Raw genomic sequence first — 17,583 nt, forward strand, 5'->3', positions numbered from 1 at the left:
TGCTGCCCGCCGTAGCTACATCCCTGGGAGCCACCCATTCAGGTAACCCATTTGAAATTCACACTCCCTGTGTGGAAGATTAAGGTCATGTCTTCCATAGGGGTGTATGTATTTCAACTGGAAGAGCCCCTTAATATTAATATTTACAAAGACAAATCTACTGAATACTTGTGCATTATATTATGTGCATAGTCTTTTGCAGCATTAACTTTATACTGTCCTATTTTCACCACAAGAGCTTCCCTACAACTGGCGCCCTCATTACTAGAATCGGGTGTAATTGTCACTGTCAATCGCTTCTTTCCTTCATCAAGTTCCTCATATGAAGTGATAACCCCAGTATAATTTGCTGGATGATTAAATTTCACATAACTTTCATCATTGATTGTAACACATTCAACAAAATGTGTGTTTGCTTTCTCTCCGAGTAAAAGTGTATTTGAAAGTGATACATGCTTTGTATCAAATAAAATGTCAGTAAATCCTATCAAACCACCTGGAACAACAGAAAATAATGTGTTGGTAATTGGTGGGTTTCCGCTATTTTCAGTGTCAAGTGGTCTAGATGTAGATGCCTTCTCATTGTCTTTGGTATCAAGAGGTACACATAATAACGAGTTCACCTCTTTGATAGCAACAGGTGGTGTTACTTGTTTTGTGGTGACCAGTGGTCCTGGATTCACTCCTTTTGCAGCCACAGATACTGTTGAGTTCCCTTGTTTTGTGGTGATTAATGGTCTTGAATTCACTCCTTTTGCAGCAACAACTGTTAAGTTACCTTGATTTGTGGTGACCAGTGGTCTTGAGTTTGCTCCTTTTGCAGCAACAGATACTGATGAGTTCCCTTGTTTTGTAGTGACCAGTGGTCTTGAGTTAACTCCTTTTGCAGCAACGGATACTGTTGAGTTCCCTTGATTTGTGGTGACCAGTGGTCCCGAGTTTGCTCCTTTTGCAGCAACAGATACTGTTGAGTTCACTTGTTTTGTAGTGACCAGTGGTCTTGAGTTCACTCCTTTTGCAGCAACAGATACTGTTGAGTTCACTTGTTTTGTGGTGACCAGTGATCTTGAGTTCAATCCTTTCGTGGCAACAGATACTGTTGAGTTCACTTGTTTTGAGGCGACCAGTGGTCTTGAGTTCACTCCTTTTGCAGCAACAGATACTGTTGAGTTCACTTGTTTTGTGGTGACCAGTGGTCTTGAGTTTACTCCTTTTGCAGCAACAGATACTGTTGAGTTTATTTGCTTTGTGGTGACCAGTGGTCTTGAGTTTACTCCTTTTGCAGCAACAGATACTGATGAGTTCACTTGTTTTGTGGACACCAGTGGTCTTGAGTTTGCTCCTTTTGCAGCAACAGATACTGTTGAGTTCACTTGTTTTGTAGTGACCAGTGATCTTGAGTTCAATCCTTTCGCAGTCACAGATACTGTTGAGTTTATTGGTTTTGAGGTGATCTGTGGGTTTGAGTTTGCTCCTTCTGTGACAACAGATACTGATGAGTTCACAAGTGGTCTTGAGTCGACTTGTTTTGTGGTAATTGGTTGAGTTGAGCTCACTTGTTCTAAGGGGACAGGTAGTGTTTTTTCAACTCCACTTCATATGCATAATAATAACCAGCTAAATACTTCCTTATGCTGTGAACTTTGCGCTGGGCCCCAATTTCAATCACAAGTGCTTGTCTACATGTAGGACTCATCAATTCACCACTTGGTTTGCTGGTCTGGTCAATGTGCATGATCGTTACAGAAAATTTCTTTTCATTTTGTCCAAGCATATTGAATATCCCATTGTGACTTGCTGGATAATTGAATATCAAATAAATCTTGTTATTAACAGCAACCCATTCTATAAAATGGTTATTTGCTTTCTCACCAATTAAAACTGTTCTTCCGATTGATGATTTCTCTACAGCAAGTTCAATGTTAGCAAGGTCTACCAAACCACCTGGTAAAACAGTAATATTTGTTTGATGTGTAGGTCCTTCTGAAGTGACAGCTAGTGGTTTTGACAACTCCACTATATATGTATAGCAACCACGTAAATTATTCAACTTCTCAATGGTGTGTACTTTAGACTCTCCAAGTTTAACCACAAGTGCCTGTCTAGGACTCCCCATTTCACAACTTGGTTTACTAGTGTAAGTCTGATCTTTATCCATGATCAGCACAGAAAATTTCTTGTCACTTTGTTGTCCAGCATTTAATATCCCTGTATGACTTGCTGGATAATTGAATGTCAGGTAACTTTGGTTATTTATAGTGACACATTCAACAAAATGGTTGTCTGCTTTGTCGCCGATTAAAAGCGTTCTTCCGATTGATGATTTCTCTCTCACACCAAGTTCAATGTTATGAAGTTCTACCAAACCACCTGGTAAAACATCAACATTTGTTCTGGCAGTAGATGAGTTTCTAGTTTCGGCAAGTGGCACAGACATAGATGCTTTCTGTTTTCTCTTTCTATCAGCAGGTGCACCTAAGCTTGAGTTCACTTCTTTTCTGTTGACAGGTGGAATAAAGCTCTTTGTTGCTACTTGTTTACCCGTCTTTAGCTTTCTATTTGCCTTTGTGGCTTTCTGGCTCTTTGTTGTTGCTTGTTTATCTGACTTAAGCTTTTTATATGCTTTAGTAGCTTTCTGGCTCTTTTTTGCTGCTTGGTTATCCGTCTTTAGCTTTTTATATGCTTTAGTGGCTTTCTGGCTCTTTTTTGCTGCTTGTTTATCTGACTTTAGCTTTCTATATGCCGGGTCATATGCTTTAGTGGCTTTATGGCTCTTTGCTGCTGCTTGTGTATCTTGCTTTTCCATTCTACAAACTGGCTGACTACTTTCAGCAGCATCTGATTTAGTTGCACAGTAAGTTGCTTCAAGCTCTGCAGTCCAATTAGCATTGAAGGCTTTGTGCCAACTGTTCTTATGCTTTTCCATGTCATCCTTTGAGCCAAAACTGATTTCCCTACAAAGTCTGCACTTCTGAAAATAGTGCTCTTGATTGGCTTTACGTGTGGCAAAATGCTTTCCACATCCATGATGATTCTTCTTAGTACACCTTTCAAATCGATCAAAATGATAGTGGATGTGACATTTGGTGGGTAATTCCAGGTTGCAGTGTAAGCAGACACATTTCATCCATTTCAAAGACTCATCATTCTGATGACAACGCCAGGTTTTTTTGCAACCTTTTAAAGGAGGAGACTTTGATGACAGCTGCATACAAAACTCACACTTCTTGTCATCTGTCACTGCTCTCTTTGGCAGACTACCTTTTCTTGTTACTGGCTTGGTCAAGCTCATTATTACAGATAATTTTTTCTCTCTACTTTTCCTTAACCTGTTTGATTTTCTTTCATTGCAATTCTGATGGGAAAGTACTTCATTCCCTGCTTCACTGTCCATCATTGCATCATCACCCTCTACTGTCTTTTCTATCTCAAGATCTGTATTGACATCATCATTCTCTTTTTCAATTGGTATGTCATCTTCAGCTGCATTACCATATTCTTGTTTAAAATGCACAGATGACCCCTTCTCTTCTCTTTCAGCTTCAACTGCTGTTTCTGTTTCTTCATCATTTCCATCATCTGTTTCAACAGCTGTCTGCATCAATTCTTCATCTTCCACAGCCTGTGATTCTTGCACAGATGCAAGTGACACATCCTCCCTTTCACCCTTGACCAATGCAGTGGAAACATTGCAGTCTGTAATTCTCTTTGCATCTTTACATTGCTGTTCATGATCCTTTTTGGCTTTGATACTACTGAAATGCATTCCACAATGTTTACATATACGCGCTATATGATACTTTAAACCGCACATGACATCAAATGATCTATCACATTTTGTACAGGTGTACAAAAGTCCTTTGGTGTCTTCACTTGCAACATGCTCCTCACGTCTTGAAGAAAATTTGAACCACGATTTGAACTGTTTCTTGCAATGAAAACAATTAAACTGATTTCTCATTGCTGGGTTTGGTACTTTGATATTACTTTCATCTTCTTCTTTGGGATGTATCTCTGCACTATTGTCCTCCAATGATGTAACAATGGATTCGGTTGTACTAAGTCCAAGGTCACTAGCTCTTTGTGGCATCTCATTGCTACTTGACACTGGGCATCCATTTTGAGCTTCATTATAATTCAAAGCAATGCCTTCATTGGCATTGGTAGTATTGCAAGGTAAAATACTATACTCCTCAAAACCAATTTGAAATTCCATAGTCGATTGTTTTGAATGCTGCTCACTGACTCTTCCTTTGTCTTGTTGATAAAGCTCATCACATACAGACTGCTGCCAATATTGCATCAAAATGTCATCTTCCACTTTGAATTTCCCTCTCTTCTTCATACCCATAGGTTCACCAGTTTTCTCTGTAATATCTTCCAATCCTTCTGACCTACAAGTGACATGATTTACCTCCTGGAAATGATGACTGGCTGCCAGTGGAGTCCTGAAATGCTTCATGCATTGAGGACATTCGATACTTATAGGTTGATTTGTGCTCCATCATTTCTTCATCTGTATTGATAATTTCTTCATATGTATTGTTATCTCCACAATACAAACACACATAGGTGGCCTTTCCTTCTTGATCATCTAGAAAGGTATCATACGTTGCTTTCTCCGTTAACAACTTTTTACTCGCCTGTCCAGAACTACCTTCTGCTGTAGCATTTGTGCTCACATTATGAATATTGTACTTCACCAAATGAGTAACGAGGTCTTGATATGTCTCAAAATGTGTACCACACTTACAGCATACAAACTTCTCATGAAGTTTCTTTTGGCACGTTGCTTCAATGGTCTCACCACAGCTGCTGCAAACATACCATTTATCTTGATGTAACATCTGATGTTGGATAATCTTTTGGTCTTCTGATGGAATAACTTCAAGGCAATATGCACAAACTGCACCTTTTAGTTTGTCTTCAACATGCTCCTCGTGTTCAGGAATTTGACAGCATGCCAGATCCACACAGCATACACTGCACCTAGCCTGCCCCATTAAAGGAGAATAGCCACTCTCATGGTCATTTTTATGTGACATACTTTTGAACTGAGCTCCGCAATACATACACTGACATTTAACACATCCTTCTTTCATGTGGATCATCTTTTGACAGGAGCTGTACAGTTTCATACCACAAGCCTCACATTTCTCGTCAATTGTCTCTGCATGCTGGTAAAACCCTCTTTTTTTGGTCAATTTTGTAAACTGTACTCGACAAAACCGGCAGGATACAATAGCAGGTTTAGCCGGTTTTTGTTTATGCCTTCTTCTGTGGATATCCAGTTGACATACTGTATCTAGCGTTTCATTACAGTCTTCACATGGTAATGGAAATTTACCTTTGTATATGAAGTAGCTGCCATGCTTTTCGTATTTGGTTTGGAATTCATGCTCTAACTTGTCTTTTAGTGTGTCAAATGAGTGCCCACAATATTGGCATCTAAAATCCTGGAGCAGGTTGCTAAGGTCTGTGCCTGCTTTTTCTTCAGCAGCATGCACATACTCATAATGGTCCCTGAACTCTTTTTTGCTTTGAAAATGACGATGACAACAATGACATTCATGCCGCCAAATAAATTTATGTAGCCTGTAATCTGAATCCTTTGTATAGGTTATGCCACAACGCAAGCAGGTTGAATATTTATATTCCCATGAACATAAAAGGCTTTCAGATGATTCTTCTTCCAATACACTCTTCACATGGGCTGAAAGTAGGCTGGCTTTCTCAAAGAACTTATCACAATGCTTGCACCAGTGATGTGAATGTTGCTTTGTTCTGAATTTTGCACTAGCATTGTGGCACTGTTTTCTATGCTTTGCCAGGTGGTCTTTGCTTTGAAAATGTTGCCAACAAATACTACACTTTATATTGAATTTCTTTGCATGATGATCTATATCTATATATACTCTCCCGCATGACAAACATTTTTGGTCTAAATGCTCTACTTCTTGTCTGTTATACTTAATATGCTGCATATACTCTTGTGGACCAAAGATTCGATGACATCCAAGACATTCCTTCTTGTTTTCATAGTCATGTGATCGCTTTATATGTCGCTTAAGACCACTATAATCCTTGAAATGCATTCTGCAAAACTGACACAAGAACTGGAATTGCTTTTTGTGCTGCAAATACCGACATTCACTTACAATTACTGGCCTATTATGTCCGCTACACATCTGACAAAGTTGAGGGTACTTTGATTCAGTCAATGACACACGTTTCTGGTGTTCCTTCAAGCCTGCTGCAGAAGTGAACTCCACATTGCAACTGCTACAGATCTTTTGTGTCTTCTCCACTTGTTTACTGTCATCATTTAAATTTGTCACAATGTTGTCTTGAATATCTGTACTCATTTCATCATGTTTTGGGCCATCACTTGTAGTATTCTTGTCTGACCCCTCATGATTCACCTCATCAAACTCCACACCTGTAATATCAACTTCTTTTCTTGTGATGTGAATAAAATGGGTCCTTTTATGGATACTTAAATGCTTCTCATTCTCAAATGTTGTGCGACAAATGCTGCAAGTGTGATCTATCCCTGCTGCATCTCTGCTGGCATCTATCTCCTCTATGTGCATCTTATTTGAGAATAGTTTGTATCTCTCAGGGCATTCAAGCAGTACATGCATCTCTAGTGTCTCCTCATCTGGGATGATTTCATTGCAATCTAAACACATCATGGACAGGTGCTCTGCCTCATGTACACATAATTTCAGACTATCGCTAAAGATCTCCAGACATGCTTCACATTCATAGACTTTACTTTCTGGTTGACTCTTGTGGCCAGCATGATGATTGTCATTTTCCTTTTTGGCTGCCATCTTACAAGTTTTTTTATGCACAACATAATTATTTCTGCTTTCAAATGTAATGCAACATTTCTTGCACTCATAACACTCAGATTTTGGTGTTCTAGACACAGATTGTGGTGATGGATCAGGCTCTGGCTGTTGAGATTCCAGAGATGTTACTAATCCAACATTACTTGAGGTCTCTTTGTTACAAGATGGTACAGGATTTGCAAATGTCTGCTTCTTTGATTGCTGTTGATTTCGAGGGTTCATCAGACATATCTTTGTATGATATGCTCTCTGTTTTTCAGTGTTCCCACAGTATTCACATTCATATGTTCCTGCATGGATCATCTTGATGTGATGCTGCCTCAACCGCCAACTTTCAAATATTAAATGACAGAAGTGACATTTATATGTAACTTTCCAATGCTTATCCTGCTTGTGCTTTTGTAGTACACTTTTGGAATCAAATCCTTGATCACAAGCGTTGCATTGGTACACCACATTCAACCCTTTCCTGTTATGGACACGACTATGGTGAATTTTCAGTCCATTCAAATTGGAAAATACTCTACTACATTCCGAGCAAGGCCTCACAAATTTCTTTTTTGTTTCACTGGGTGTTGCACCACCATCAACTGCACTTTCATGGTTGTCTTTCTCTTCACCAGTGGCACTTGAAGGACAAAAATAATGTCTGTGAACGCGAAACTTACTATTATTGTCATAGCATACCAGGCAACTTGAACACTTAAACACACCATCAGTAGTTTGACATCTTTCATCTTGTGCATGACCATTTTTATGAAGGTACATACCACTCTTCTGAAGAACCCTCATGCAGATGTCACAGGTTTCCTTCTCTGCACTTCGTTGAAGACCACAAAAAAATTGTCTGTGAATGCGAAACTTATTTTTATCGCCATAGTATTTCAGGCAATTCAAACACTTAAACACATCATTAGTCGTTTGACATCTTTCATCTTCTGTATGTCCCTCTTTATGTTTCTTCATAGAAAACGTCTTAATACTTCTCATACATATATCACAGGTTTCTTCTTCTGCACTTCCTTGGCGCCCATTTTTATGAGTCACTCCCTGCTCCCTCTTCCTACGTACTGCAGTTTTCATTTCCTTCTTACCCTTCTTTGTCCTTTTAATTTTCTTTTTCTTCTTCAAACCTTGTGTCACCTTTTCTGCATCCCTTGTAGAAGCGTCATACTCGTCAGTTGCATCATTTCTGTCATCCTCACCTGTGTAAGCAGCTAACTGCATAAGTAAATCAGCTGCTGATTTTGTTTCTGCAATCCAATCAGGATCATTATCAGCATCATCTTGGAAGTCCGAATCACTCTCTTCTGTGGAAAACAATTAAACAATTACATAAAGAACATTAATCATGAAACTCTTGAACAATCACAAAATTTATGAACTAGTTCTAGGGTATGGGAACAGGAATATCGTATTTGTTCCATTAACTGCCCATGCCCGTATTAGCGCACAGTAGCTTCTATCATTATGTTCAGGATCCAATGCAACTACATGTGTATCAAACACAGGTCCATCTATGTATAAATTCCATATTCTGGGCCATTATCTATGGTGCAATTCAATCAATCAATCAATCTTTATTTTCATCAATCTCATACAAACATTATAGCATTATTATATACAATTATTGTGTATTAACAAGATTTGATGAAGGAAGGTACATCACAAAGCCGAGGCCTGATAACGATGTACCACCTTTTAACTAACAAATAATTATAATTTAATCAAAACAACGAATATACACATAAACATAAATAAATAAACAAAGAACATAAATAAATAAACAAAGAACCCATCTTAATTTACCATAATACAAATTTAAGCAAACAAATATTTTAGCAGTAGTATAGTATCAAGTTTTTGTAAGCAATAATAAGAAAGTAAGCGCACGCACACCCAAAATGACTTTGTTAAGCACCTTGGATGGTTAATGGAATGAATGCATTTCACAATTAAACATCAAAATTATCAAATACTAGAATGTACCTTAGAACATGAAAATGATAAAATGAGACATAATATGTAAATCCTGTGTAAGATTTTGAGGCATCCAGTATTAGAGAATAGACAAAAATATGAATCAAATTCTGGACTTGCCCAAGATTTTTTTTCAGTAATGTCATGTGACGGTAATTAGCATGGAAGTTGTTTCTTGATGGGGTCCCTGGCGCCATGTGGATTACTTCTGAAGAAAGTGAAGTTGTTCAATAGGAGAAAGATAACATCCACAATGCCCTTCAACAATGTGGCTACCCAGTCTGGACCTTTGAAAAAGCCATCCAAACCCAAAGATACCCCACAACAAAACAACACGGGAGGTGCCACTAAGGAAAGCCAGAGTTATAATACCTTACTCAACAGGCCTTTCAGAGAGAGTCATAAACACTTTCAAGTCGTTTGGCATAGCTACCTCCTACAAGCCCTCTAACAATTTATGGAGCAAACTAGTGCACATAAAAGAAATAACTCTGAAAGACAAACAATCTAACATTGTTTACGGACTCACTTGCTCTGAAATTTGCTGTGCCCAGTCTTACATAGGAGACACAAAACCCTGGACAAAATGGTCCATTAACCCTAACCGCCTAAGGGCTTTTTGGCGACGGGAAGGGAAAGAAGGAAGGAATAAAGAGAGAAAAGAAAGAAAGAAGTTGTTTGCTCTGGGTGCGATTCGAACCCGAGACCCCTCGCATGCCAAGCACACGGTCGACGACACCTTGCCACAGGTCTTGGGCTTCCCTGGCCAGTGAAACCGTGCCTATATATCACTTAGGGGCGATTGCGTCATCACACCACATGGGGGTCAGGGTGCACGCATGAACAGTGCATATATCAAGTAGTATTTTGTAGTACATGGTACGGTTAGGGTTAAGGAAGCATATTGAGTTTCGATAGTGGTAACCTAACCCAAACCGCCTAAGGGCTTTTTGGCGATGGGAAGGGAAAGAAGGGAGGAATAAAGAGAGAAAAGAAAGAAAGAAGTTGTTTGCTCTGGGTGGGATTCGAACCCGAGATCCCTTGCATGCCAAGCACACGGTCAGCGACACCTTGCCATGGGTCTTGGGCTTCACTGGCCAGCGAAACTGTGCCTATATATCACTTAGGGTGATTGCGTCATATCATCAAGTATTATTTTGTAGTACACGGTACGGTTAGGGTTAAAGCTTGTTTTAACCAGCACCAGAGAGGAACTTCCAAAAAGAAAACCCACTCTCCTCTCTCTAGCCACCAATTCAAACCTGATGACATCATTATCTTTGATAAGGAGGGGAGGTGGTTTGAAAGGGGAGTTCAAGAAGCCATACAACCTCAAAAGAGCTGAGCAGCCAGATCTTGAGAGTTTTCCTACTATCACATGCATGGGACCCCACCATGAAACAACTTACAGTCTGATCATCTGATGGGTCACAACATTACTGAAAAAAATTATTGGTGAGTCCAGAATTGGATTCCTATATTTGTCTAAATACTCTATACATTCCACCTATGGTTGCGGTTGCGACATAGGTGTGTTTACACTGGTCACAGTAACATAATTCTGCAAAGCACATACACAGTCAGGGGCATATCCAGAGACATCAAGTTAATTGTTACCCCCATTGCTCAAAATATCTGGGGGTGGCACTTCAATATGACAAGATAAGCAATGTTATATTCATGATCTAAGCTGTTTTTAATATCAAGTTTAACTACCAGAGTGAGCTATAGTGAAGCCAAAATGACTTTTTTGGTTATTTTTGTTTGTAAACAGTTTTTTTGTTCTATATAATCTATCTCAACATGAAATGACAAAATTTTTGGCCTGGTGTCCGAGAAAAAAGTGTGCAGCGCCCTCTTGTGTCACATATCTTATCATTGTGGAGGGAGTACAATATCATTCAAAGTAGTCCTTTTCTGGCATGTTGCTAAGATTTTGATGTCTAAATGTATGTAAATGAGCTAAAACTACCTAACTTTGAAAGTTGCATGAAAATTTGACATAATTGTGTTTTCTTTTAAAAAATGGACATTTTGGTTCAAAATTAAGCATGAGGGCACTTTTCATGATTTTCCGCAAGTTTGTATGTGGTCGCATGTCATGAACTGGTCATCTTTTGTGTAACATAATGTAAAATGAGAAAAAAATCACCAATTTTGATTCACTTAAACACAACTTTTAATGAAAACATTTTAGACCATTAAAAGTATATATTTCTGGAAAGCTTATATTACAAGGATGCCGAATCAACAAAGTATAACATCATAATACAGGGTGGGTAAGAAATATACAGGGTGAAACAACAACAAAATTAGCATCTTTCTTGTCATGATGAACCCCATATTTTTCTTTTCTGAAAGCTATGTAGCTCAAAATAAATATGGATTCAGAAAGACATTGCATGGGCCCTTCAAGCAAATTAGGAAGAAAGAGTTTGCTATCCCTTGCGTTAAACATACAGGGTGGTCAAAAATTGTAAAATAATTTTACAATTTTAATGACATTATCAATCAAAACTTTTTCCTCCATTTCTGGCACTAAAACTAATAGCATAATTGAATTCCTCATCAAATTTCCTTAAAAATATGTGTACTTTTGAATAAGCAGGGTGACTCTGGCAAGAGATAAGCCACTTGAAATGTCGGAGCGTTACATGCACACTTTGTACAGTAACATATAGGGAAAACTGTCTTAATTAGCATTTAATTAGGCAATTTATTAGTTACATCTTTTGTTACATTTGATCTACTATGAGGTAGATCTACAATCCAGGATGATATATGTGCAATTTGTGGTCCATGCTACTTGTACTTTTTAAGATACAAAGGTTTAAAGTTGGCCATATTTTCACAATTTTGTGTACAATCCTATGGGGCTCTCCCCACCCGGCTCTCCGCCCGGATCCTCCATTGACACATCTTACATATTGAAGTATAAATCTCAAAGTATATGTCCAATTGACTTGGGGTTTTTGTATTTGACAAAGAACATAATTATCTACAAAATGACACCAAACTTTCTACAATAGGTATTATACTTTTGGAATAAACCAAACTTGAAGTGTGAAGAAAGCGTTTTCATGTTACGGATCCTCCATTTTTGGGTGACCTATTTGTGACATGCGACCATGTCCATTCGATGTTTTAAGTTAATACATGTAGCTATGAAGATAATCACTAGTTCAAGAAATTTGAGGATTTTATCATGATTAGTTTGTCTGTATCACTCATTTGAATGTTCCTTCAATACTGCTATACAAATACATGGGGTCAATAACCTTTTATCATGTACAATGTAATGGTGGCATCCAAATGAACGTTCTGATGAGCGTTGCGGACACACTACTTCTGCTAAAAAGCTCAAATTCCTCGAGCAGATCAAACTTCGGTGTATTTTCATAGTTGTAAACATTAAAATACCGAAATTAAGGAAGACAATTTGCGTAAAATCTTGAAAAGCGCCCTCACGCTCAATTTTGACCCAAAATGGCAATTTTGAAGAAAATGGAATATCCGATTTTCATGAAACTTTCAAAATTAGGTATCTTAAGCTCATTTACATATATATTTAGACCACAAAATCATAGCAGTATGCCAGAAAAGGAGTACTATGAAGGATTTTGTACTCAAATCCACTCAGACCCCCTGCCAAAAATTTTGTCATTTCAAGCCGAGATAGGTTAAATAGAACAAAAAAATACCTTGAAAAGGTGTTTTCAAATTCAAGGACTTTCAAGGACCATGGGAACCCTGATTGCACTTCTTTGTACTCACCACTGCTAGTAATTACTTCAAACAAACTTCTTGGTCTTTTAATGGCCTTTGCATGTTTTGTCTTCTTCTTGGACGGTGAAGCCTCAGCATCATCAGAATGCAGCTTTCTTTTCTGTGAGGACATCTTGATGAATCTGAAGAAGAAAACATGGCAAAGCTCTTATCATTATGTTAGGTTCACTGGGATTGTTCATTAACCCAACTCGCTTTCTGCTTTTTGCCTGAATGGATGGAAAGAAGGAAGGAAAGAAGATGAAGAGAAAAGTTTTTTCTCTGCCTGGGTTTTAAACCACCGACTCCTCTGGTGTCAACCAGCAGAACGGGGATAGCAAGCCACACGTGTGACTGTCACCCAGCCAACAGTTTTGTGCATGCATACGCTGTATGACCAGATCTGGTCCAATCACGCTAAAGTTGGCAATAATGAAACTGAGATATAGGCAAAAGGTGAGGAAAAAACAATAAAAAACATGAGAAAATGTACATAACATTGCCACCAAGTATTCAGGAGACTGGAGTGGTCAACATCAGTAATTGTACATACTGCTACTCCCCATTCCAGAAAAATACAGAACTAATTTTTTTGATTTAAAAAATATTATCCAGTTTTGCCAGCATAGCTAAATCCTAATCCTTTAGTTAGTCCTAACTGGCAATAAAAGTCTAATTTTAATATTTTGATTTGATTCACCCGGCAATTCAATTCCAATTTAGTGCTTATTTTTAATTCGGGTATCGAGCAGCTGGTTTTTGTACCCGGGTATCATTACAGTACACTGGTTAAATATTACACAACCCATGCTGCTTCAGCACACCTACAAGTAACAATTCAATTCTACAAAAATGGAGCATTATATAGGGCCTACTGTTCTGAACTGCAATGCATTATGGGAAGGCATTTGATACAATGACAGTAACCCACTAACCCCTACATACTACACTGAGCAATGGTTATACAATACGCATCCCATGGTGCCTCAGTACACGAAACATCGTAGTGACAGAAGAGCCAGCCATATGCATCACCAGCAATAACCCAGTGGCATGTACCATCACAATATGTAGGTGAGGAATTTTGCGGAATCTCCAATTGTAACAAAACTTTGCAAGAATCCCTACATTCACTGGAATTGTAAATCGGCATGAATTTGGTATGAGGTTAAAGGTCATTTCTTGACGTCTTAAATTATATGAATATTCATTTAATTAATGATGTCAGATGGTGATTTGAATAGAAAAGTAGTGCATAGTATTTCGCCTCTCCCGAATTTTCAAAATGGCGACCATAAAGTTTTCGATGTCTCAAAGTATGCTATGATGCATGCTCTATTAGACTACCTAAACGTTATTTTTCACACAAAATAGGAATATAGAATATGTAAAGGTACAAGTTTTTTCTTTCAAGATATTTTCTTATTTTGAATTTAGAGACTTGGAAAGTTTTCAAAACAAAAGATTTTTGAAGGTATTTTTACACACGGTTATGTCTGGTTCCATACAGCAATACACAGTATTGCTGTCTCCGTAAGCAAGTACGAATAATTCCGCGTGAATTGAGACGTCGGAGCAGGTCAAACACAGGGGACTAGCCTACATCCCGTATCCTACTATCACTCAAACAAGCAAATCTCTTCACGAATTCACTCACCTTGCGATCCTACATCATCAGTTGAAACAAACATCCAAGTTTCCAAAAACAACTTTGTCATTCCTCAAAACTACAAGTAACTTCATTTAAATTGAAATCCTACTATTTATACCCGTTATTGAAAATTTTGTTGGATTTATGTCAACCAAAAGAACGCACGAGTCGAGCTCAGTTGTCCAAAATGGTATATAGCTCCTGCCTCCTGGTCACCTCAGATATGACGTCAGTATCAAGCTGCTTATTAAATATTCATGAAACCGACCACGTGGTCACAGTCGGTGGATCGGATTGGTTGAAATCAACGCCATGTTTTTGACTTTACAGGGGTCAGAGATATGCATATTCATGTATGAAAACAGCGATGCGGATATAGTATCATCACCGGGACTGAGAAATGCGACATTTTCGATGTTTGTACCGGGGAATTTCTAGTACAAGGAATTTATACGATGTCCTCATTCACAAACTGATACTACATTGTATCTGTCCATCGTATAAGACTGTAACCGTACGGCAATGTGGTGAAGGAATATTACACAGTCAAGAATAGTCTCCATCATTTTTTTATTATGATCCCTCCCAGTCTCCCGAAACATCAAAAGCGTTGCACTTATACTTACAAGACTGTCCTTTTTCACATAACGCAGACAAAGTAGGGTCAACTTGCCTAGAAATGGTCAAATTTTGGCAAGAAATATCTCTGTAAGTCCCATATCACATTGTTATCGGCGATCGAGGTTTTTTTTCTCTGAAGTTTGGTTGGTACCCACCAGCGTCATGCATGTGACGTGACACAGCTAAAATAATCGACCAGGAATCGGGGATCGTTAAAACGTCAACAAATTTCAAAACACAGAAAGCAGTAAATTTAATGGCGAGCGTTGCTCGAGAACACTAGCCAAGAATTTGCTCACCGATAGCTTCACATTCTAGGCTAGAGACCTTTGCATTCAAAATCTAGTCGGATCCACTGAAGCATGACACCGTGTAAAGTAATGGAAGGTCAGAAGTAAACACAGCCGATCACGACAGGCGATTGCATCAAAAATGTTGCTAAAATTACACTTCAGCAAAATTTTAGACAGTCCAAAATACGCAAATCTTGCTCAAAAGATACAGTTGACTCATCAAAATAACTTTCATTCAAATTTCAACATTAACAGAATAAATAACCTCCGGTGTTAAAAATTGCACCGCTGTCCGACCGAAAAACCATAGTAAAGTACTCTAGCATCGAATGCGTAACTATCGTGTGCAAATTCGAAGCTGGAGTTCTCGAGCAAGGCGAGCGGTCCGAATTTTGAGCCATACAAGTTTACATGGTGAACTAGGGAAATTCAGACACGGAGACTCCGCAGAGATTTCTACAAATTCGTCCAAAGGTAACCAAAGGGTTGGGGATCGCATTTTTAACTATCACTAAATGTTTCGGAATTGAGGTCGGCTAAAAAGACTTAAAGGTAGACCATTTCGGGGATTGTAATTGGTGTAGATGTCACATTAAACAGCGAGGGATAAGTGACCAATTTGACGTTCAGCACAAATTCGCACAAGTGTTTACCCTTACTCAGGGTAACACACGGTCAGATATAAATGGGAAAATCCCGTTTTCACTGGACTCGCTACCACTGTTTTTCCATGTTAAACGTTGTCCTCATTTATAAGCTGAAATTATCTGATACAAAGTCAAAGGGCAGGCCGGGCATTATTTTATACACTTGTAAAATGTGTTTACAAATGCGATGTTTACGACTTACCAGTTACGCATGGAAATGTACAGTGTGCCGTGCAGTGATACTACTAGTGCATTCATGAATCATGCATTATCATGATTTATATTATTTACATACTGCCATGGGGATGGGCGCATTGGCCATGTTGGCAGTGCTGCAAGCAACATAATGTTGAACATTCACTTTTGCATTCAATTTCAGTGGCTATGCTGCTGACAGCTGTTGCTGCATGTGGCAGGACATCCCATGTTAATAAATGCACTTCAAATTTATTAGAAAATTCGTGAATTGTTACCCAAATTCGTGAATTGTTGCCCCAATTCAGGAAAAACCAAACCAAACTACTCCCGAATTTTCGTCCTCGCTATCTGGAGCTTGTCATCCACATCTCCGAATGGAGGCTCACTGCACTGTACTACTTGCGTGTCGACAAGGAGGAGGAGGAGGCAGGAGGAGGAGGAGGAGGAAGGGCGCAGGGGGAGGGTAAATGAGAGCAAATAGTTCAGCAAATTTGTAGACAAGCGGTTAAAGACAGCATTGCGTCCTATTATTATTGCATTGGATTATAGAGGATTATCTGAAGTAAATTGATTGCTAAAGTTCAAGCAACAGCAGCACCGTTATAATCAATAATTACAACTTTACACATAGGCAGCATTGCGGCCAGTGACATACCTACACACACAGCTACACAGCTAATACTAGAATTTTATTTATTTATTTTTCAAGTAAAACTATAGTATTACTATCTATAGATTTTATTTAAATTTATTTTTCTGTTTGTTTAATATTATTTCACTTGCTCATTTTTAATTTGTAATTTAGATCTTTTCATTTCAACATGTTCAATGGTGTTATTTTAATATTGATAAAATATATTAATTAAAATAATATAGGCCTATATATTTAATTTATTTCTTTTATTTTAGGTATCATTACTTATTATTTATTTATCTATTTATTTGTTTATTTAATTATTTCACTCATTCATTTTTTTTTTCTTTTCTATCTAAATAATAGACCTAATAAAAACTCATGTTAAATTCTTCATGTCATCATACCCAAAGTATGCCTAGTTATTGATTCCTATCACTATCAATATTACACATTAATAAGATTTAAATTAGCTCTTTGGACTTGACAGAAAATGTTGTGGTAGTCATATAATCCTCTATAATCCAATGCAATAACAATAGGACGCAATGCTGTCTTTAACCGCTTGTATTTGTAGGCCTATTATAAATTTTGTAAATTTGGAACAAGTAAAATTTTGCTCAATTTGTTTCAAAGTTTTCTACCCGATGACCCTACTGAGGCTTTTCAGAAATTGTGTAGGCCTGCAATGACCCCCATTTTAAGGTGCCCTTTCAAAAAAAAAATAGGCTATTATACCCAAAGACCCCCATTTTAATTTTGTTTGTACCCAATAACCCCTTTTTAAAAATAATCTTTTGTACCGATAGGGGCCGATAGGCCCCATAATTCAAGTTGACGCTGACGCTGGTAGGCCTATGCACAACTTGTTCTGGTCACTCTGAGTGCAAAGTGTAGGCCTATAGGCCTTCCCCAGTGCAGGTGAATTCTCAAAATG

At 38.2% G+C, this 17,583-nt stretch overlaps 1 protein-coding gene across 1 annotated transcript; it reads right to left on the minus strand.

Annotated features, from left to right (window-relative positions):
* Positions 1–4,394: 4,394 nt before the first annotated feature.
* Positions 4,395–16,131, minus strand: LOC140157314 (uncharacterized). The gene is made up of 3 exons (XM_072180458.1): positions 16,017–16,131; positions 12,612–12,745; positions 4,395–8,167 (listed from the first exon to the last, which is right to left on the minus strand). Exons 2-3 carry the CDS (start codon positions 12,733–12,735, stop codon positions 4,395–4,397), a joined length of 3,897 nt encoding a protein of 1,298 aa, XP_072036559.1. The 5' UTR covers positions 12,736–12,745; positions 16,017–16,131.
* Positions 16,132–17,583: the final 1,452 nt, after the last annotated feature.

The sequence above is a fragment of the Amphiura filiformis genome, chromosome 7 (assembly GCF_039555335.1).
Source record: "Amphiura filiformis chromosome 7, Afil_fr2py, whole genome shotgun sequence".
NCBI classification, from domain to species: domain Eukaryota; kingdom Metazoa; phylum Echinodermata; class Ophiuroidea; order Amphilepidida; family Amphiuridae; genus Amphiura; species Amphiura filiformis.

Excerpts from the sequence above, each read along its gene's own strand:
- LOC140157314 (XM_072180458.1), bottom strand. The coding sequence starts at position 12,735 with ATGTCCTCACAGAAAAGAAAGCTGCATTCTGATGATGCTGAGGCTTCA. Across the intron at positions 8,168-12,611 it reads TGAAGTAATTACTAGCAGTG|AAGAGAGTGATTCGGACTTC; the intron begins GTGAGTACAAAG and ends TGTTTTCCACAG.